The 22,448-nt window shown below is 40.2% G+C and overlaps 1 protein-coding gene across 2 annotated transcripts in view; it reads left to right on the top strand.

The window, feature by feature from the left end:
* Positions 1-966: 966 nt before the first annotated feature.
* ENPEP (glutamyl aminopeptidase) overlaps positions 967-22,448 on the top strand; it is a 35,491-nt gene continuing 14,009 nt past the window's right edge. The window contains exons 1-9 of one of the 2 annotated variants that reach the window (XM_017736881.1): positions 967-1,081; positions 1,214-1,892; positions 6,791-6,932; positions 9,788-9,919; positions 13,932-14,052; positions 16,213-16,367; positions 16,995-17,108; positions 18,706-18,840; positions 22,222-22,287. In XM_017736881.1, the coding sequence (XP_017592370.1) occupies positions 1,228-1,892; positions 6,791-6,932; positions 9,788-9,919; positions 13,932-14,052; positions 16,213-16,367; positions 16,995-17,108; positions 18,706-18,840; positions 22,222-22,287 (1,530 nt within the window). In that variant the 5' untranslated portion in view covers positions 967-1,081; positions 1,214-1,227. Of the gene's footprint in view, positions 1,893-6,790; positions 6,933-9,787; positions 9,920-13,931; positions 14,053-16,212; positions 16,368-16,994; positions 17,109-18,705; positions 18,841-22,221; positions 22,288-22,448 lie in introns of both variants that reach the window. The other variant, XM_017736880.1, reaches the window with a different exon arrangement.

Below are 22,448 nucleotides of genomic sequence, written 5' to 3' on the forward strand. Positions count from 1 at the left end.
AAACTAAATCAGGAGGCATAAAACCCCACTGATGAGCCTGATTAAAAAATCTCCTCAGCTGGACTACATAAGTAGAGAAATAGGGTTAAAAGATGCAGGGACTCACATTTCTATTCTACACTATTTTCCTTTGGTCCAGTTTCAAACAAGGTCAAGACTACTGCTGTGCTCAGTTTCATACTGCATTAGCAACATCTTGCTTGCAGGCTTAGCAAGGCCTTACTTATAATAAGTTCCCTCAAGCAGAATCAGGCTCTATTCAGTTAATTTGCTTCAATGAAGTGCCACATTGTGATGACAAGCAATAAATGCTAAATTAGATCTTTAGTGCATAAATCATACTTAGAAGTGTCCCTCACAGCAAGGGTTCACAGGCAGCACTGTAATTGTGCTGACCAACAAAGCAATGCTATCCCAGGCTACCAGCTTGCATGCATGGTTATGGTCAATCTCCTGGAAAACTGGCCCTGTGAGGGGGAGAGGAATTAGACAACTTTTGAAGTTTGAAGCAGTGATCAAAAATTATTGTTCCACTGTGCACTCATCCATCTGTGAGTGCCTTGAGTTACTCGGCAAAGGTAAATGAGCCCAGAAAAAGAGAGGAAACAACTGAAAGATATATGTGATCTTTGCAAGTTTTGAGATGTCATTTCACAAACTATAGGGTGGAAGTTCAAGGAAGTCTTTGTTAGTAAGAGGAAGGGAAAAAACCCAACCCAAACCTCAAAAACCTAAACAAGACACAACAGAGGAAAAAAGGAAGAGGTAGTGGTGAAGGTTGAAGGTTTGGAGCAGTTACACCTCTATCTGCAAGCTCCTTCTGAAAGCTGCTGACAGAGCTTTGGCATCCGATCATCTCCTGACTGCTGATTAACATAGCACTGTTTTATATTTAACTCAGGCCAGAACAGGAGGGGCTGGGGGGTGGGGTTGCACTGCTTATAAGGGGAGCACGGCAGAAACAATGTTCTTCTGTGTCAGTTCCCTCGGACTCCCAGCCCAGCTGCACTTCTTTTGATCATTCAGATTTCCTTCAAATGCATGTTGTCTTTAATTAATTGAGTGTCCTGTGGAAAGCGAGGTGCGGGAGACAGGCAGAGAACAGCTATAGCTACACAATTAAAATACAAACCAAGACTGCTGAATTTACTGAATGCAAGTGCTGAAGTGACTAATAACCTTTTTTGTGGTTAATGTTTTGCTCTGAGAACAGACCCAGGAGCAGAGATGGAGGGCATGGATTTTGAAGATGAAAAGTCCAAGAGGTACTGCATGAAGACAAAGCACGTGGCTATCATCTGTGGAGTTGTGGTCATTGTAGGACTTGCTGTGGGGCTTGGTGTGGGATTGAGCAGACCTAAACCTCCAAAGGCAACAGAGCAACCAACAACAGATCAGGCGACAACAAAAGATCAGACGACAACAAAAGATCAGACGACAACAACAGATCAGCCTCCTCCCCCAGTGGATTTGGGTCCCTGTCCTTCCAAGAATGATGAGACTGGAGACTGGAGAGATTTTAGGCTGCCCACTTATGTCAAGCCTATCCACTACGATCTGGAAATCAAGCCTGAAATGGAGAAAGACACTTACACTGGGACAGTCAATATATCTATTGCTTTGGAAAAACCAACCAGCTCCCTGTGGCTTCACCTGCGAGAGACCAAGGTTACAGAAATACCCACACTCCAGAAATCTTCAGGACAGCAGATTGTTCTGAATGACTGCTTTGAGTACAAGCCACAAGAATACATAGTGATGAAGGCAGCAGCAGAGCTCCCTGTCACTGATGAAAATGATCCCTATGTACTCACCCTGAAGTTTCAAGGCTGGCTGAATGGTTCCCTGGTTGGGTTTTATAGGACCACCTATACTGAGAACGGAACGATCAAGTAAAGCCATTTTATTTATTAAACTTTCTTCTCTATTTTTACTTCCTGAGGCCTGCTCTATTCCTGTTTCAGCTTTTCAGCCTTGTCTCACCAACTTGCTGACATGTCTGGGCTGTTCTTTAGTTTTCTTATTCCCCTAAGAAAGATGCTGTATTCAAAACCCTTTGGCTGCTGACTAGTGAATGTGGGGTGGAGGGATGAGGGGTTTGTTATTATTATTATTTTTATTCTGGAAAACCTTTTCAAACTCTCCTGGTACGAGCTTACCTTTGAACTGAATGGCTCCCTCAAAGAGCCGGAAGGATCAAGGTCTGTTTTTATCTCTATAGTACAATAAATAGCATACAACCATCACCACTCTCTTATGTTATCTCCAAAGTAACAGTTTTGGTGTAAAATGTTCTTCTGATAGTTTTCCTGATAACATACCTCCTTGATGTTGTAAGCCTGAGGAATATTCAAACCAGAGCTTCCCTGTCTCTCTTGCAGCTGGTTTAAATTACATGTAGGAAAGTCCAAACAATTAAGGTTATCTTTTACTTTTTTTTGTGCTCCATCTCTTCCTTATTAATACAGCAACAGTTATTGAATGATTACAAAGTCTCTACCAATTCAGCTAACCCATTTCACTTGCCAGGTTTGCACTACTTCAAGGTGGAAGCTTGAAAAAGCCATTGCCCACTGCTGAAAGGCTTTTCTTTTCAGTTAATGTATGAAGAGGACACTCACCCATTTTCTGATATTTACATTTCTGAAGTGACTCATTCCAGCCTTTACAGCTGGGAGATAAACTTGGCTAGACTTTTACAAGGTCCTGTAGCAGGAACATGGAGACAAACACTGATGCGTTTTTATGGCACTTCTTTGCCCTTCTGGGACAATGGTGTCATGAATGAGAGTCTCATCAGCTCCATTCAACCACTGACAGGCAATGCCAGGAGTAGCAGCAGTGACAGGCACCACCAGCAGCAAATCCAAGAGGTAGAGGATAAAGCAAGCATTGATTTTTCCTGCGGAGAACAGCAGGGAACAGCTCAAACACCAGGCAGCTCTTTTCCTCTTGTTTTCCTCCATCTATGACCTCACCATTGCTCTGACTTGAAAGGTGCTTTGGTTTTACACTTTGAGCAGCTTTGATTTCATACTCAGAGCATCTGACATCTCCACAGCAGTTTTAATGTTCAACCTCCAGCATCCTTCTAAGTTGAGGTGTGTTACTTCCTTTTCATTGGTGAAGGATATCTAGATATTAAATTTATAGCCCCAGGTCTGTCACAACACCAGAACAGCGGGACCAGAACACAGGTCTTCTGAGTTGCAGAGCAGGAGAGGTGAGACCCTGTCCCTCAAATCCAGACAGTATAGGTAGACAAGGGCCAAGCATGTGATGCCAGGAAGAAAGGAGAACTTTAAAGAAAGCATAAAATGTGAGCTCACTTTGACTGTTCCTACTTCTTGAATTGGATGCTGGAAGCTACAATTGCAAGGATGATCCTAGCCAGCAATCTGAAAACTCTCAATGCAGGAAGGAACTTGAGGGTGTGAGTTTGTTAGGCTTGAGATGGGATTTAGTAAGAATGAGTGAATGGTAAATTCTCAAGTATTTTTCATGTGATTGAGTTTGGGAAGATTGTTTGTGGGGGTGGCTGAGGTGGTGTACATGATAGTGGTAAGTACAGCTTTGAAAGTAAAGCAACCGCCAGCCAAGTTGCTGCTGTACAGCAGAGGAGAGGGGATAGGATGGGGTGAGGAAGGACAGTAGGGAAGGGTTTCATTACTTATTAAAAATGCATTTTCCCCTGGCTTTCTACTCAAAAACAATGCTGACTGGAATTAGATTTTTATTTTGCCTTTGTCTGAGGTAGACACCACCTTTGGAAAATTTCAACCCAAATAGTTCTGTTCTTGTGATGTTGCAAGTAAATACAAATCAGACTAGGTAATAGCAATGATCAAACAAGTCTATTAATAGTGGATGTTAAAGAGAAGGGGGACGAGGTGAAAAGGAGGTCCAATATGTAATTAACCTACTCTGTTATTCTTTCTGTACAGTGTTAGAAGCAGCAGGACCTTTTGAGAGACTTAATAACATTGGAGAGTCAGCTCCTAGGAGTGAGCTGCTCCCTAGCTGTTTATCTGTGAAGGCAAGGGTTTGCCAAAGCATTGCTATAAGGCCTTTTGTTTACAAACTGGGCATATGTCCAGGCTCTGCTGTTGCTTAGATTAAAATCTCCACCACACTTCGTGGAAAACAGGTAGATCTGAGCTGAACATGCCTCTAAGTCTGGGATCCTTGAGAGGCTTAGGGAGAAGGATGCCTCATTTGGGAATCCTGTTCAGACAGATCACACAACCCCCATGAGGAAAAAGGTACTTTTGGACATGCCCTGAAGCAGATCTTGAGATACCTTGGAATCATGACTATTTAAATTGATGTGCACATGCAGGTACAAGAAAGCAGAAACTTTGAAAATGTAGATTTTAGACATAGACCTGCCTAGATGCTCCTGTGGGTTCCCAGATCTAGCTGTAAGCACTTAAGTCCTTTGGTAAAACTATTCCTCTGTCTGTGCATTTCATTTCCCCATTGATGAAAAAGGAGTAACAGTCCTTCCCTACTTTGCATGATGCAGTGAGCATAACTACATTACACTTGTATTGTTTTCAGATATTATGGAAAGGAGCAAAAGAAGAGCCCTTGCCTGGTGTAATGGGTTATTCAAGTCATTAGTTTCTGTCAAGGAATGTGCTAAAGCCCCCTTGTATTTTTTCCTTAATATTACAAATAATACAAACATGTCACTGCAGCTGGCTTGGATTTTGCACTACTATTAGTGACAAGGTATGGCTTTCCTTTTGTAGGAATTCTCTCTGTTGTCTGTAAGAGAACAAGAGGCTGGGACATGGCTAACAGGGATGTATTTAGGATTTTCTTGAATACAGTAGGGCAAAATTTTCTTCTGTGTACAAAAGTAACACTCCTGATTTTCTTCCTCAATAAGAAACTTTTCTCAGAAGAAGCAACAAATTGGAATTTAAAGAAAGACTAGGAGAAAATGCTTTAATTAGTTCAGGGAGGAAGGCTTTGACACTAATGCCTTGTACTTTGGGGGAGGGGAAAAAAAAGGAAAATTCATCATGGTTCTAAATACATCGCTGTTTTATTTTGGGAACAGCTGGATGCAGTCTCAGCCAGATCTCCACTTCTTATTACTATGATGTTTACAACTGCCATCTCCAATTCACATTTAAAGGTCTGGACATCAACTTCAAGAGGAGAAGCCACCAAGAAGTGAAGAAAATCTTATCTAAAAACTACATTATGCAGCTTGAAAGTGAATTACCACATTTCATGTTTCTACTGCCACTTCTATGCATGCCATAGTCTGGAGTTCTCATCATCTAGCCTGTAGGAAGGGTAGTGCTAAGGTTTTTCACTCCTAATGTCTGTCTGCCTCCACAAACATATGAGGATAGATGGATTATCACTTTATAAATCAACAGATATATCACAATGTTATCAGTCTGTAGGAACAAGACGTAAATGTGTCAAAATATATAGCCAAGTTTTTAACCAATAGCTGTGAAGCATTGCCCTGGAGGCTTGGAGTTAACTCAATTGTGAAATAGCTCTCAAATCCTATGAAAAGTAGAGAGTGACAGCAAAGAATGCACCAGCAAAAGAAACTCAATATTGAGTCTAAAATTATGTTAAGGTGAATGTTCATTATGCTTTCTGCCCATGAACCTTTGAGCTCCTATTCCAAGGCACATGAATGGAGAGAACCCAGACATATTACCTCTGTCAGGCTTCTAAATGACCCTTGCTGCTGCAAGTTCCTAATGACCAGTTTAGTATTTAACCGTCACAGGGAAATGCCAAGGGCAACAGAAGCATTGAAAAATTGGTTGTCAAGTGAGCTTGTAGGATTGCTGCAGATCTGTAATTTATGATGTACACTTTTAATTACTTTTTGGAAAGAAAAACTACCTTAATGTAGTTGGAGCAGCTGTAGAAGTGCTGTCAGAAAATGCTCAACATTCCAGATTAATTGAAGGAGCATCTGTGATCCCTTTCACCATCAATCACTGGAGAATATGCTCTGCCACTGTGTGGGTCATTAATGGGGGAGCCCGATGTCACTGAGAGAAGCAAGCACAATATGAACACTCACAACCTTCACCTTATGTTTTTACATGACCCCTATTGTCTAGCTCCTCCAGTTGGTTTTGCATAACTGAGATAACTTTCTAGCCCTCTCTACACAGCTTGCATAGCATGAGTTATGTACTGGGGTGTTCACCTGAACTTTTCATGCTTTCTCCAGCAGTTTCACTAATGGAATCAGGGGAGCATAACAGCACCAGGAGAAAACTGTATGTGGTAAATGCAGAAAAAGAAACACACAAGCAGGATGAGATTTATTGGCATTTACACAATTTCAAGGTGTTGCTTCAGGAGATGTTCAAGACCCTAATCCCAATATATGCTGTAGTGGGTAAACAACTCTTGGAGTGACTTGTTCCTTTCAGGTGATATCATCAGTTCTTTATTTTAGGGGCATAAATCAATGGGAAGGCTCAGCAGGAGGATGAGCAGAATTTTCACTGTCCATGAGGGGTCATGCCTATCTTATTGCCTGGCTTCTAAAAATATTTGATGATAAGCAATTTGCATTAGCTTTTGCTCTGAAACATAGAGGATGTTGATGACAGACTGACTATGTGATGTCAGCTCATGCATTTCTGATGTCACCTGCTCTTATGAATGGAAAAATACGCACAAATATTTGTAGTTGAATTTAGTTTGTGAAATCATTAACAAAATATGCTTAGAAATTATAGACAAGATTTCAAAGCTATGTAATGAAGTATTGCCAATGTGTCGTTTGTTTCAGGAGCATTGCAGCTACTGATCATGAGCCAACAGATGCACGGAAATCATTTCCCTGCTTTGACGAGCCAAACAAAAAGGCAACTTACAACATATCCATCATCCATCAAGATGTGTACCATGCGCTTTCAAACATGCCGGTACAGGTATGTCTTTCCCAACTGCTGCCTAAGTGGAATGGTTCTGTAGAGCCACTGAAAAGTAGTGTGGGTCACCATGTTCTTGCACATTCACAGACTCTACCACTCAGGCACTGTAAAACTCATGGTTAATAAATATTCCATGAACAGAACTGCTTTGCTGGTTAGGACTTGAAGTGCTCCACCAACACACAATATGGCAGCACACAGTCAAATCCAAAGCAAAAATGAAACATCTCCTCTATCATTAGCCAGCTGACCCTCTGTTCAGATATTCTGGGTGAGTAGCCCCTGCTAACTATAAATAGATATTGGCAGGTTTTTCAGTCAAATTGGGTAGGCTTGGAGAATGGGTACTCTGAAAGACAGCTGTTTCCCAGATGGAAAGTCTAAAATAATCATTAAAACTGCATACTGGTCCAAAATGAGGATCTACTGATCACAATTTAATGGCAAAGAATCCTGCTAGCCAGAAAGACTAGGATTATGATTTTTAATAATAGAGGATCTGAAACCCCATCTGTCAGCTCATGGGTGTGGACATTTGTCATTCCACCATGTCTATAATTTCCTAAATAATCCATTTCTAGACCTAGTGTGTCAAATTCCAAGTCTGTGTGAAATTCAATGGCATCAATTATCTACCTCTAGACCTTCTGGAAGAAGACGGAATGGCTTTCAGATGAGAGAGTTTCTACTGATTAGTTCAACTGAATGTGTAGTCTATTGTATAATTTCTACTAATAAGTTCTGAAGTGGGAAGTAAAGTGCCAAGTTTACAACAAAGAAAAAAGAACTTCCAGCCTCCAGGCTGCTGGCATTTTCATTTTTCCAATCACTCCCCCACCCAGAAAACAAAGTGTGTACTGTTTAGAGTGTTTACTGTGTACTGTTTAGAGTCCCCCAAACTTATTCTCCTAGCAATGCAGCTGAGATATCTATTACCAAGCTGATACAGATGCATCCATACCCTTTGCACATTTAAAGCTCTGACCCACTGTTATTAAAAATGTTTCTATGATACCTGGAAGAGCACCAGGCACTTTGATGAACAACACATGAAAGGAGAGTGCTGTACCTTTCCTCACAGACCTCAGATAAGTGAGGGTACAAACAAGGAAGTAAGGGGATAACACTGTATGTTATCAAGATTTATTGTGTTTTGAGGTTTACTTTACACCTTGACATGGGGACCTTGCCTCTAGTATGGACCTCCAATAATAAGCTTGCAAAGGGCTAACTACTGCTTCTTAATTGATTTGCTAAAAAGCAAGTACAGATAAGAAAATGTAGATTATGCTGAATTCATATTGAGGTTTGACTAAGGGATTATAGCAAGGCACTTTTTTATCTGGTCAAGGTCAGTAGCTCTGTTCTTAATAGTGAAAGAACTTTGGGAAAAATCTTTTTCCACAGATGGAAATGTAACAGTTTCTAAAAGCAAGACACATTGTATGTTATATGTCCTGCAGTAGTTTGGGTGGTGTGGAGCTTTATAATCAACATGGCAAAATAAGATCAGCAAAATCAGAATCTTGTACATTTCATTTGCATTTTTCACTGGAGTTGAGTTTTTTCAGGTTTTTTTCCACTCAAGTCCTGACTTTGTTGAAATAACAAAAGGTATCAAAATAGAGTCAAAATGGGTAAAATAATGGAAAATTAGATTGTGAATACCTTTGTGAAAAGGGGTTATGAATATATCTGTGAAAAGGTTTGTTTGCTCATGGAATCATACTACTTGTAACATTAACTGTCTGTGCTTTATTGTGTTTATAACAAACAAGCCTCATAGAACCCCTGTATCTCTAGAAGGCTAATGTCTTTTATGTGATTTTGGCTTTTGTTCTATTTAAGTTAGTCATCCAGTCAGAAGCACAAAAAATATCAGACTGTAGCAGAAAAGGAATAGAAGAAATATATATTTAGAAGAGAATAATAGAATAAGCTGAGTTGTAAGGGACCTATCAATATCATTAAGACCAACTCCTGGCCTTGCACAGGATACCCCAAGAATCACACCCTGTGCCTGAGAGCATTGTCCAGATGCTTCTGGAACTCTGTCAGGCTTGGTGTTGTGACCACTTCCCTGGGGAACGCGTTCCAGTTTTCACCCTCTGGGTGAAAACCCTTTTCCTAAAATCATACCTAAACTTCCCCTGACTCAACTTCATGCCATTTCCTTGAGTCCTGTCACTGGTCATGGGAAAGAAGAGGTCAGTGTCTGCCCCTTCCTATTTAGTGTTGTCAGCAAACTTAGAGAGAAAACCATCTGGGAAAATCAGGAATGTTTCTTAATTGATTTGCAAAATAAAAACTATGATCAGCACTAAATTTTATCTACATTTAAGCAATCTACCAGTTAGCAGTGCTCATTTGTATTTGAATGAGTTCAGGATAGATTCATTAGACTGGTCTTTATCCCAGGTAGCATCCCTGCTTCATGACTTAAATACGTGATGCATGTATTTAAGAGAGGAGAGAATTCAGTCTCTTCTCTGCTCTGTCCAAAGTAATGTTATTTTATGCTACTATTGCAAGAACAAAACACAGCATACACCAGAAAATTCCTGTTGGCAAAATTCCTGTTCATGTGAATGATTTCAAATCCCTGATGAAATTAGAACAAGGTAAACCTGTTAAGTGCCAAAAAAGCAAAGTACCATTTTATGTATTGCAGAAGAAAACTATCTTGTCTGTTCTCATGCCTTCAGTAATGAAATGCCAGAAGACGCAGACCTGGAGAGGTGATTTGTTTTTCCTATGCAGTTGCAGCCTTCATAAAAATGTTGTACTTTTATGTGTGTGTTTGCAATTTTCAGTTTGCAAAAATCAGTTTGATTACTTCTGTATTTCCACAGAAAACTGTGCGGCTTGGTGATGGCTGGAATCGAACAACTTTTGAGAAGTCAGTCCCCATGAGCACTTACTTGGTATGCTTTGCGGTGCACCAGTTTGACTGGGTAGAGAGAATATCCGCTAGTGGAAAACCTGTAAGTCCTTCTGGAGCCTGAACATGGTTCAGATAACACATGTGCCTTGATTTGCTTTTTTTTTTTAATCTCCTTTTATACAAACAGGGACATATTTTTTCTTCTTCTCCTATAGCTTATTTTATGCAGCCTGTTTTATCAGATTAGGTGTTCACAGTGGTCCCTCTGACCTTGACTACATACAGTGTTTTGCAGTCCTTCCCTGTCTCCCATCTTTCTGAGATCCCAGTCAGTACCTCTCACATGAGCACACAGGTGAGGAAGGAGCACTCTTTCTCCAAACTGATCCCTGACTCGAAGCCCAGTGACTGAAGGAATGTACAAGTTAGTGGGTACAGGAGAGTCACAGGCCATGAATACAAATACTTTATAGTTTTCTGTGGGTTAAAAAGTGTGAATCTAAGCACTTGGTGTTATTACAGCCGTTGAGACATAGGACTGCAGTGCTGTGTGCCATTATGTACTGGCTTGCTTTATTTTACAACAGTGGCAACAGGCAACTGCCCAGTGTAAGTTCTGTAGAAATAAGTATAGAAGTGATAGTGTCTGCCTAAACAGATGGATATTTGGTAGATGTCCTAAAGAAGAGAATAGGTTGGAATCTGAATCTATTAAATTAAAATAGCTCCTTCACTTAGATGCAGTGGGCAGGCCAATCCATTTCTTGCTTAGATTCAAATCTCCTGAAGGTGTAGAGTAAAGAGATCACAAGACATTATATTGAATCACAAACTGAAATCCAAACCACAACTTGCCCCTCAGCAGAAACTCCTCATTTAGCCTAAACCTAATTTGGGATACTCAACCTGCTGTTAATTATTTATTGGTTTAGATCTTTTTCTCATCTGATAAAGACAGTGGTCCCTAGGGCTGTATGCCCTTGCTTCTTCCTCTTCCTTTCCCCTTATGTAACACATAGTCGTCTTGTTCATGTGAGCTGGCAGTGCTTTCCTCATTTTCTGGAGACAGTGTCACAAATGGACAGGGAACCTAGAATAAAACCCCAGCCAGGCCACTGTTCCCTTAGCAAGTTAGCTGTTCCTTAGTTTCTTTAACTGAAAAAGCTCATCAAATCCTTCCCTACTTAAGGCTGTTCACTGATGTTAAAATCTGTCTTGTAGAAATCTCCAAAGTTCTGATTCAGCTCTTAGCAAAGACTTCCTGTCAAAGCACTGTGCTGAGGCCTCCCTCTGTGCCCTCGCTAGTGTCATGCTGTATGCTTATATTACTTGACAAATAACTAAAGCTAAATTACACTTGGACAAGCAAATGGAGCCTGGTTTGAGATAGAGATGTAATATTCTTAGTTCCCTGCTGTTTGGCTCAGTAATTCACAGGAGTACATTTTTAGGCCACCCAGTCACACGATTTTGTTAACCAATTGCTCTTCAGCATAGCTGATCCACTCATTATCAGGGACAGGACTTTGACTATTTGGTCTCAATAGATATTCTCTAGAGTTTAGTTTCTTTAAAAATCAGATTTTGTCTAGATTTTTGTGCAGAACATAGTGTGGTAGGGAAAAAAGTGTACTGAAGAAGTGTGTAACACTTTTTTCTACATGCAGAAGTTAAACATTCACTACTTATCCATGCCACGCTCCAGAATATGGCCCCGAGGTCACTATTTGTTTTTTTTCCCCAAGCAAAGCAGTACAGCCCACAATGCTCCTGACTGGTTGTAGCTTTTCTAAATAGAAGGGAGTGTTCACTGAAACATGGTAATTAAAGTGTGTGTGTGTGGAAGCAGGGGTATTCGTGTCAGTACAGAGGTTGCCTGAAGAAACATCTTCTAATTCAGGCATTGGTTACTACATATTTTATTAATGCTGTTCACTAAACAATGTCTGAGAACTTGCCTGCACTAGAAAACTTGGGGTTTAAGTGAGGTTAAAATCATAACTGTTTCCTTTCTTCTAACATGAACATAGCTGTACCAATATAAAATACATGTGTAAGATCCATCATTAAAAATGATCTTTTCCCCAGGAAAACTAGACTATCTTTAGGGTTTTTAATCACATATATAGAAAGTTTTTCTTCTAACCTTTCCAAGGCTTGCTGTCCGAGAACTTGGAAGACCAGCTGAACAATGAGGTATTTAGATTCAACCAGGTACTGAAAAGAACATTGCATAGTTTGCTGTGTAAATTTCTAACAATAAATCCCTCATCTGACAGAAAGTATCCACATGATCCATAAATTACTTTCATAAACAACAGCAAGAGCATACGGTTCACATGACATATTAAATTACTTGAAAACTCTGCCATTCACTCTGAAAGCCCTAATGAAGACATTCATGGAATCAATGGTGGGAAATGTGCCTACAGCTGGAAACAATGCTCCTGAGCTGATTACCTGTCAGGTACCGCATGTCTGGTTTGGAAAATCACAGAGGAGATTATACAAATGAAAACCAAAGTCAGTTCTAGTGCAGGCTGAAGGTTTTGGAAACCATTAACATGGATCAGCTAGGGGACTGAAAACTGCTAAATTGGGTAAAGAGCTTACAGAAGTGGAAATTGCAGACTGTAATTGCAAACTGACCCTGGGGGAAAATCCCCTGGCTGGAATGGATTCCCAATTGAATTTCATAAGCTTTTTTGGGTTTAGTTTTTTTTTGTTCCAGCTTTATTTCTGACCACTTTCCCATCCTCCCCTCTCACTGGAGGAAGTGTAATTTCATGGTATTGAAATTAATGTGTTGTCAGACTCCAGAAGAGTTCTTGGAATAGACCAGCTCCTTTGCTCAGCTTGGGCCCTAAACTGTAAGACAGCACTGAAGGAGTAAACAAGCCACACCAGCATAGCCAGATGAATGTGGCCCATTCATAAGAATCATGGAGCTGGCAAAACAAGACGGATTGGTTTTCCTAAAACCAGGAACTTCACACCATATAGAAATCTCATCCACACTGGAGATTTTTGGGGATAGGGAAGAGAACAGGTTACATACAGCTCCAGCAGGCTTTGGGACAAAGAGATTGAGGGAAAGATCCCCAAAAGACTCCATGAATTCTGAACTCAAACTTTGTCTTCACAATGTGAAGATAACTTCTCAAAAGGTTTTGTCAAACTGCAGGCCTCCTCATTGTGGGCATGGGTGCCATAAAGACTCTAGTCCTCTAGAGCTTGTTTCCTACTGTTGACACCAATAGCCAAATTGGTCCCAGACACCAAGCTTCAGGGATAGAAAGGTCAGCATTCAACACATCATTTTTTTACATTCAGATATGAAGAGGAGCACAGAAATGGTCACTCATCACACACAGGGCTACCAAATGTGCCATTTTTCCTGGACATGCTTGGCTATAAAAGAGAGAGCTGATTTTTGCCTATGATTTCCTGGGGCACAGCAACCCAGAAAGCAGCAGAGCAGTGACTGGGTGGCTGTGTGGCCCAAGGTCCTGGTCAAACAGCCACTCACCTGCATGGGCCAGCATGTCTGGGAAGAGCCACAGATCTGGTAAATGCGCTGTCTTCAATGGGTTTGAGATCTTCAAACATACAAGGACAAGAGGAAACTATGATGATAATACGTAGGAAAGGTAGGAAGAAGTTGAATAAAATAAGGTGCTATGGACTTCTGACACATTTCAATACAGATGTGCTCCTAAAGATTGATCTGATTGGATCAGTCAAGATCATTGAACTGCTCAGAACAAGTGGATCCCCTTTGACTGTGCTTGCTCAGGTCTCCTTCTGGAGAAAACCAGGCAGTGGGGAAGTAGGGGCTGGCCTGCATTCCAGTCCTGCTCCAGGCTTGGCCACCTTGAGCTTCTGGACATGGGTCTTGCCAGTTTTACACTTCAGACAAACAGTGGAAAGTGGGCACAGATTATGTTGACTTGGTTTCTCTTACGTACAACATTTGAAAAACTTTGTTGAATAAATGTGATAGGGAACAGAATTCAGTGTTCAGACCAGTCTCAGAGAAAACCTGCAGTGTTATAGATATGCATGCTAAATGCCTTTTCAATGTTTGACAGTTGTCTCTCTGTATTTTACAGCTAAGAGTTTACGCCCAGCCACAGCAAATACACACGGCACAATATGCAGCAAATGTAACAAAAATTATATTCGACTTCTTTGAATGGTACTTTGATTTGAACTATTCTCTTCCAAAACTAGGTGATTATCAACGTTTATATTTTTCATTTTGTTAATTCAGTGTCATGGTTATGTTGCTCCTACAGATCTCTGTCCTTTGGTGGAAAACAGCATGGAAGCATTTGGTTGCTAACTGCTGATACTATGTCAGGATGTTTTAAAACTGTACCAATGTAGTTCAAGATGTTTCCAAATGTCATGATGGATGAGTTGGTCTCAGTTACTGTTTAGTTACCAGTTCTCACAGTTCAGTTTGCTGAACTGAAGAATTGGTCCTGGCATGTTTATTTTAAAGTGTCTTGTGGAAAATCAAAGGAAGCATTTGTGTCATCAGCAAAGAACCATCATGATTTGAAACAGAGCCAGAAGTTTCAGAAAAATATGTACCACTTCCATGTGAACTTCTGGACAAAAAGTCAGCAGTGAGATAAGTGAAGATGTAAACTGCCAGAGAGTATGTCATATTATTTATTAACCTTAGCTCAAAGTGGGTGTGCATCCACTTCCTAGAAAGATGAATGTGGTCCAGCATATAATTTGTAGTTTCTACTGCTGGGCTAAATAAAGATCTGGGACTAAATAAGAGCAGGCACACTCTCAGATTTTGCCCACAAAATTTGCCCACTTTGTTACAAAACAAGCAAAGAGAAAGTAGTGCATTTGGGCATCCTTTAGCTTGGAATATCTGGACTCTGGATCTGATTCACGCAGTTTAAAATGCACAATAATCAAGCTGGGAATGCAATCAGAGTTTTGGAAATTCTCGCCTCTAAGATGTTCAGAGAGGTAATTCAGTTAGGTTCCTGAACCTAAAAAGATGGTAAATACTAGCTGCAAACAAGTCGAAACAATATAATGGGGGAAAAAAATCCCCAAATCTTTGAAGATAATAATGCTGTGCAAACCTTTTGTTGGCTATTTATACCTGTACCTATCAGGCTAACTTATATTACTTTAACGAAAGATTTTTACCTCCTCCTTTCTAAACAGCACCTGAGTTTACTGTAAATATCTGATTACATTTCAATGACAACTGAATTAGGGAAACCAGTACAGTATGTTTTTCTTTCACACACTGGTCCCCAGTAATAATAGGTACTCACCTGTGCTTTATATTCAAACTTTTATTGTCATGAAAGCCTGATGACTTTGCCATGGCAGCATCTGGATAAAGGCTTGTCTGTGTGACAGGGTGGACTAGTATCTTCAGGTCAGCAGTATCAGAGGATAGATGCTTTTGTAGATTCTATACTGTTTTTCCCAGAATGTCTGTTTGTTGGATCACTAATCTTGACTTACCATGTTGTTCCCTCATTATTAAAATTATCCAGGTCAAACCTGATGAATCAAATATGTTTCTGCATAATGGTTTATTTAAATATTGTATTTCACACTGATTTATGGGTTCTGGCATTATCTTTCTCCTTGCATCCTCATTTTGACTGTCAGTGAAGCCCTTGCAAAACTATCAGCTTTGATTCTGTAATTAAGTTGTTTAATTTAAAATAAGTAATTCCTATCTTCTGTTGGTGTGGGACAGGGGTTTTTCATTCTATTCAGTTTTAAATCCATCTGTACTTTTTCACTAACCCACATAGAAAGCCTGTGGCCATTATTTGCAGAAGAAAATGCCAGTTCAATTGAGTTTGCAATTCTCATTTAAACCTGTATTGATTACTGACCATAAATGAGTGACCCCCACAAATTGCCAGGCGTAGAAGCAGATGTTGTTCACTGCATGGGGGATTTACTTCAGTTAACATGTCAATAAATATTTTTAATATGACAGTGTGACAAACAATGTCATGCCTCATTATGCTACAAATAGTTTCAGGAGGTTTACTGCCTACAGCACATCACCAGACAACAGTATTAATTTCTGGGGCCAAAATTAAGTAATGATACATACGTTCCCAGGAGATGGCACAGCATCACCTCCCAGGACAGATCCTCATCTAGTGCAACTGATCCTACCTCTGTTAATCTGAGCAGAGCCAGGGCACTTGCTATCAGCTGCTGTAGGCCAGTTCTCTTCTTAAACACAGATCATAGCCTGCAGTCCACAGAAGTAAGCCCAAATCACAAATGGTAAGCAAAACAGGCTGTAAATACACAGAGAGAGGACAAGCTAATTGATTTAAAGGATACAGTAGTAATCATTGTCTCTTTTTTTCAATGCAGATAAAATAGCTATTCCAGATTTCGGGACAGGTGCTATGGAGAACTGGGGGCTGATCACATACCGAGAAACAAACCTGCTGTATGATCCCGAGGAGTCAGCCACATCCAACAAGCAGAGAGTAGCTGCTGTGATAGCCCATGAGCTCGTTCATCAGGTATATTTCAGGACATGAGTCACTTTTATAGTGTTTCAAATATATAGTCACCACAGTTTAATCTTGAAAATACTGTCATTAACTTTGTCTCAGGATCTCCTACATGTGCTCAAAATCTGATTGCAAAATACCATGTTAAAACTGATCCCCATCAGAACTTTAAAATACCATTACTACTGCATTGGAATTTTTCTCAAGAAGCTAGATGCTTGGGCCCGGACTGTCAGCCAGCTTATGAAAATCTGTCTAAAATGTCTTAGAGAAACTAATTTACGTATGCAGATGTCTCTTTTGGGCAGGCAAACAGGGACAGCTATACACTGTGGAGGCTGTCTGAAAACATATCCTTAAAAACACAAATCATCAAATCAAGGGGAAGAAGCTAAAAATATTTTCAGTGGCACATGAATCATTAACAATCTCCCTGGTAATATGTAATTTTATAATAAAAGTGATGTGTTAACACAAGGCAAGGCCTTAATTCCTATTCAAACCCCAGAATTATGATAATTTTCATCTGGCAGCAGGAAAAAAGTAAGCAAATGAATGTTCTATATGGAGATGTGAGATACTGAAATGTACATGTACTATTTATCTAAATTTACATCTTTATGTTTATAATTGTAGTGGTTTGGAAATATTGTAACCATGGACTGGTGGGATGACTTGTGGTTAAATGAAGGATTTGCCAGTTATTTTGAGTTCCTGGGAACGAATGTATCAGAACCAGAGTGGCAAATGGTAATTATTTCTGCCTTGTGGAGGGTTGGCGGGGCTGGGAGGAACATTTTGGAAGGGAGTAAAATTTAGACAAGGATGATGAAGACTTAAAGTATATTTATAGAAAACTAACATAGTGTGGTGCAACATAAAGAAAAAGTTGGTTTAAGTTTTTCTCCTACCTATATTATGGTCTGGAACTAGTCAAAGTAAACTTTATGAAGTTTTAGTCTACAGGGAAGAGTTATTATTTTTTAACAAGTGAATCAAGTGTTTGGTTATTATGGCAAAATAACACCTAGGTGGGTTCTGGACCGAACCTTAACAATTTTGCAGAGTTGCTGAAAGGTCTAACTCTGAAAGATGGAGATTATCCTGTATTTATTTAGTTGGGCTGTACTTTCTTCATGGGACTTAGGATCATTATCTGCTCTGGTAAGGGTTGGGAACCTGGGCCTCTCTGCACATCTTGAGCTATTATCAAGGAAAATACTGGACTTCCATTCAGCTTCTGCCAGCATTGTGTCATTTCAAATGCTCCAACTCAGACAATCTCAGGTAGTGACAGTGGATGGCCGAAGTGCTAACTGTGCCAACTCCAGAGGCTTTAAGGGTGTTACAAAGAAGTAAGCCTTTAATTTGCATTATACTCTGTGAATAAAGGCAGTTTTCTTGCTCCTTCCTTCCTCCCCTCCCAAACAGATGTGATGGCACGTAGCATGCTTATTTTCCCCCAGCTGTCCAGGTGCCGTGAGGTTCTGGGTACTGGGAGATATACACCATATGCCAGTGGAAGGGAGCAGAGTGGGTTTTGCATAGGTTGAGCCTGTTGAAATCTGCTATCCCCTGAGCCTGGTGACTTCAGAAGCAGGCAGTGCCTACTTGCTGCTTTCCCTGCCTCTCTCCCTGCAGACAGGCTGAGAACAGAATCATTCCTGGGTCACTTTTACACTTTAAAGTAGAAGATCTGTGGTCCTAACTATGTAAGAAAAATTCTAATTACTGAGTTTAAAATTTAAAAGACGTTTTTGTATCTAGATACCATGTTCATCTAAGATCTAAGACATTTCAATGTTATCCTAGTGAGTATTAGAAGAGGAAAGCTAAATTGAATTTTAGTCTTTTTTGGTCAATATTGATTAGGAAGTAAGGGGATTTTGACTGCTGGCTACTTAATCTTTTTTTAAAAATTTAAATCGCTTTAAAAAAACATTATAAGCCTTGGGATGGGGAATGCTGCCTCCTTCTTCCCTCCCTCCCTTCCTACCCAGCTCCATTTTTGCAAGAGGAGATCATAATGCTTTGTGAATATTGTCACACTTCTGAAATTGGTAACACAGGCTACTCTTTTTGCCTACTGGGGGCGAGGGAGGGTGGGATGGATGTGTCTGTGTTATGATACACAGGAAAACAGGATCTGCAGAAGGCAATTTATCTTAGTTAAGGAAAAATTGTATCCTTCTCCTCTTAGATGTAAAGAGTTTGCAAGTCCTTCTCTAAAGGGCATGCAAATCATTCCATTTCAAATTGCCTAGAGACTTACAGTTCAAGCTACTTATTTGAGAAATAGACATATACTCCTGCCTTTGTTTCTATTCTAATGTCTTCTCTTTCTCAGCTTGACCAGGTTTTAATTGATGATGTGCTTCCTGTACTGAAGGATGACTCTTTGCTGTCTTCCCACCCAGTTGTAGTCGAGGTGTCATCTCCAGCTGAAATTACCTCTGTGTTTGATGGGATATCCTACAGTAAGGTACGATATCCTTCCGTTGTGACTTTGCATGCAAAGGAAGTGGCGACTTTGGAGAGGAGATAAAAGTCAGGGGTGCTCATAATTAGGACTCCTAATTCACTTGAGCTGTGTCTGTGCAGATCTTTGTTCTAGGACATTCCCAGCTGTTGTCAGGGCACACAGAGGCCTTCTGGAGCCCATGGCGTCTGGCAGTACTTGCTGTGTGGGGTGGCAGCCCAGAGCTCAGCGCTTGTGAAAGTGCTGTGAGGTCCAGAGCGTGAGGGACACCAGCAGCTATGCTGAGGATCACCACTTTGAAGACCCAGCCTATGGTCTCCCTCCATATCAGATGTAGCCAAAGCCACTTTGTCCTTAGAAAAGCCTTAGACATGGAACAAAGCAGGTGTCCCCCTGTATCTAACCAGGGAGTCTCTTGACTCAAGGGCCCCAGCAGCACTGTTCCCTTCCAGTTATTTTCTGCAGTACATCAAGAGACAAGTCCAAAGGAGCACAGGAGGAGCCCTGTCCCTCTTCCCTCTCACCACCACACCAAGGCAAGGAAGGAGCTGGGCCTTTGTTCACTCTTCTCCTCAAACAGCCATCTCCGATGCTGCTTCTGAACCTTATACACAATATTTTTATTGGCAGCTTTTTGTATGACACTGTCAGTATTCCCTCTATGATGCCATAACACACTTCCACTGAACACACAAAATCCACCATTATTAAATACAGCTTGTTGCTTTCCCTCCAAGCTCCCATTATCAGCTAAACATAAAGTATACATTGCATTGAGTTTAGCTTTACCTGTGCTACAGTCTGTAACCGTAGATACTACTTTTATTAGCTAGACTTTATCCATCCATTTCCATCAGTTTTCTGTTTTCAATTGTTAAATCCTCTATCCAACAATACGAGCAGTATTTATTGCATCATAAATGCCTCACAGTCAAATCATAAACCATGTAAAAACCTGCATTGTGTAACACTGTTTTTAAATCAAACTAACAAAAGTCATGAAATATACAGAGCTAAATCAAGTACTCTGGATCAAAATGTATTTTAGTGGTGAGCTAAGCGAGAGACATACTTTTGCAGGGTCTGAAAAACAATGGAGAAAAAAAAATCCTAGCTTTTACTCATCTCTTTGTGCCCAGATAATTGCTACATGAACTCATTTTTTTAAGGGAAAACACTTGAGGACTTGTGCATTGTTTGGGAACAGTTTGCTTGGGATATAATTTGGCTTGGGTTATAATTTGGCTTGAAAGAGAAAGTCTTTGCGTAGATTTAGCTCAAATTACTGTTGGTATTTATATATAAGTGCGTGACAAAATTAACTTGTTTCTTTTTGGCTTTATTTTGGCTTCTCTTTTGCATTTTTCTTATAAAAACAATCTTCTCATGATAATATTCATCACTAAACAAATAAAGCATAATTTGGAATGCTCTCTGTTAGTCTTACCAGAACAACCAGAGGGCTTATACAATCCTAAAACTCTAATGAATTGCCTAAGGGTCTATGGAGTCATTGCAGCATATTTTGTAAGAGATCCTGTAACTGCTGTGTGATTGGTAGGGCATTACATGCCTAGGAAAGCTCTACTAGAGCAGAGCTGGTGAGTAAACAATTAATGTATATAATTGTTTTAATCTGCTTTTAAAAAGTATTTGCATTTCATCTCTTTCTCTTTAATCCTCTGTCTTAATTTGAAAGGTTTTATTAAAGTAGCAGTGATACTTTTTGTCTTAAATAAGTTCTGTTAGAAATTTTCTCTTGGACCCCCACATTTTTTGAACTTCCCAGCTACAGAAGTTTAGGATTCATGTTCCACATTTCTGCCACAAACAAATCTCATCATATACTTGGCAATTGCTATGAAATTATGTGGGTGTTGATAAAAGACTCCCCCCTATACCCGTCTCAGAGAACGTCAGCTATTCAAATTAAGGTCACTTTCCTGAGCCTCCCCAAGTAGCTGTAAGAAAAGAAAGTTATTAAAATACTGGCATTCCTATAATCAGTGATTTTTGTTAGGATGAGTTTTTCTCAAACAAAGTCCATCACGGACTACAGAGGAATGACAAGAGTAGGGGGAGAGACTGAAAAACAATAGTAGAAGGTGCAAGTGACTAACTATACATTACAATTTAAAGCAAGAGAATTCTCCACTGTCACCAAATGCATGTATAAGTGTGTATTTCTACTTTGGCTTTTAATATAAATGGGAGGGGATGGTTTATGTGAAGTGATACCAGATAAGAAATGGCTGATAGACAAAGCTGAGGAACTGAGGTTCCCTCGTGCATACCTGTGGCTGCATGATCACCACTGAACATAAGCAGCCTTATGACTACCACTAATGGGTATCTGTTCTAAATATTACTGAATTGTATTTGAACATATTCCATGGCAAATATATCAGATTTCTGTATCAGAAAACAGTCATCTGCTGACCACCTTGACTCTCCAACAATAGCCTGGAAAGCAGTTTGAGGCATATCTGTTCAAACAGTCCCTCTGCCATGACTCATCCAGTCATTATTCTCAGACACATAAATAGAGGAAACAGGATTTACTGAGAATTCAGATAACATTCTTGTTTTCATGGGACAACTGGATTTTTAAACCTTCATAGCATTAGGCTCTCAACTGCCTCTTGATTTAGTTCAGAAAATGAAAACATGCTAATCCTAAAATCATATTTTGAATCTTAGATTGAGTTTGCACTGCTTCTTTTTTTTTCTTCATCATTTTGTGCACACTCTGTTCTTTGTTGCACATGGCTCTTCTACTTCTCTCTCCCATCTTTCTTTTCTTTCTTTCTTCTTTTGAAGTCCTAATTGTTTGGTTTTTTTCTGTGACAGCCGAGTAACTTCTCTGATCCCAGTTCTACCCTGCTTCAGAGGCCAGAGCTCTTACACCAGTGCTCAGCAAATCTCATTCCTTGAGATGGCATTGTAAAGCCCCAGACTTGTACAATTTTAGAGTTCCTTTCCTGTTGTGTGGTCAGCTGAAGTCACTGCCTCTCTCAGGCTGTTCCCCTAACAGGAGTAGTCCTCAGCTGCCTTCACCCCTGTCCTGTTCAACATGAAACAGGGAGCCCTGCTCACACAAACTGGTAGAGTGGCAGGATAGTAACCTGCAGCAGCAGGGCTCAGGAGCTGAACACAGAAACAAGTGTCTGATCACAACTAAAGACTGATTCTCACACCCAGATTTAAGCTCCACCAGATAGGCATGCCATCCCACAAAGGAATTAGAAGAAACACTTCCTTAGTCTGATGAATGGTATCAATTTTTGCCTTACAAAATATTATTCACATGTTGCTTTTTAGATGAACAGAAATAAGTGTTAGAGCAGTGTAGGTTGACCTTCTCCCCTTTCCCTTTGTCCTCAGGGTGCATCGATCCTCAGAATGATTCGAGACTGGATTACACCAGACGTCTTCCAGAAAGGCTGTCAGGTAAAGGTGGCACCAAAACCCACCAGAACTACAGCCCATCTTCATGTGACAGTAGCAAAACCATTATTCAAAAAGTGAATATCAGAGATCCTGGTATTGGTAGCAAAAGTACTTAGTGCATTTCAGTACTGAGTGGACAACATGGAGGTGAAGAATTTCCA

This window comes from Corvus brachyrhynchos, unplaced genomic scaffold (genome assembly GCF_000691975.1).
Source record: "Corvus brachyrhynchos isolate BGI_N302 unplaced genomic scaffold, ASM69197v1 scaffold175, whole genome shotgun sequence".
Lineage (NCBI taxonomy): Eukaryota > Metazoa > Chordata > Aves > Passeriformes > Corvidae > Corvus > Corvus brachyrhynchos.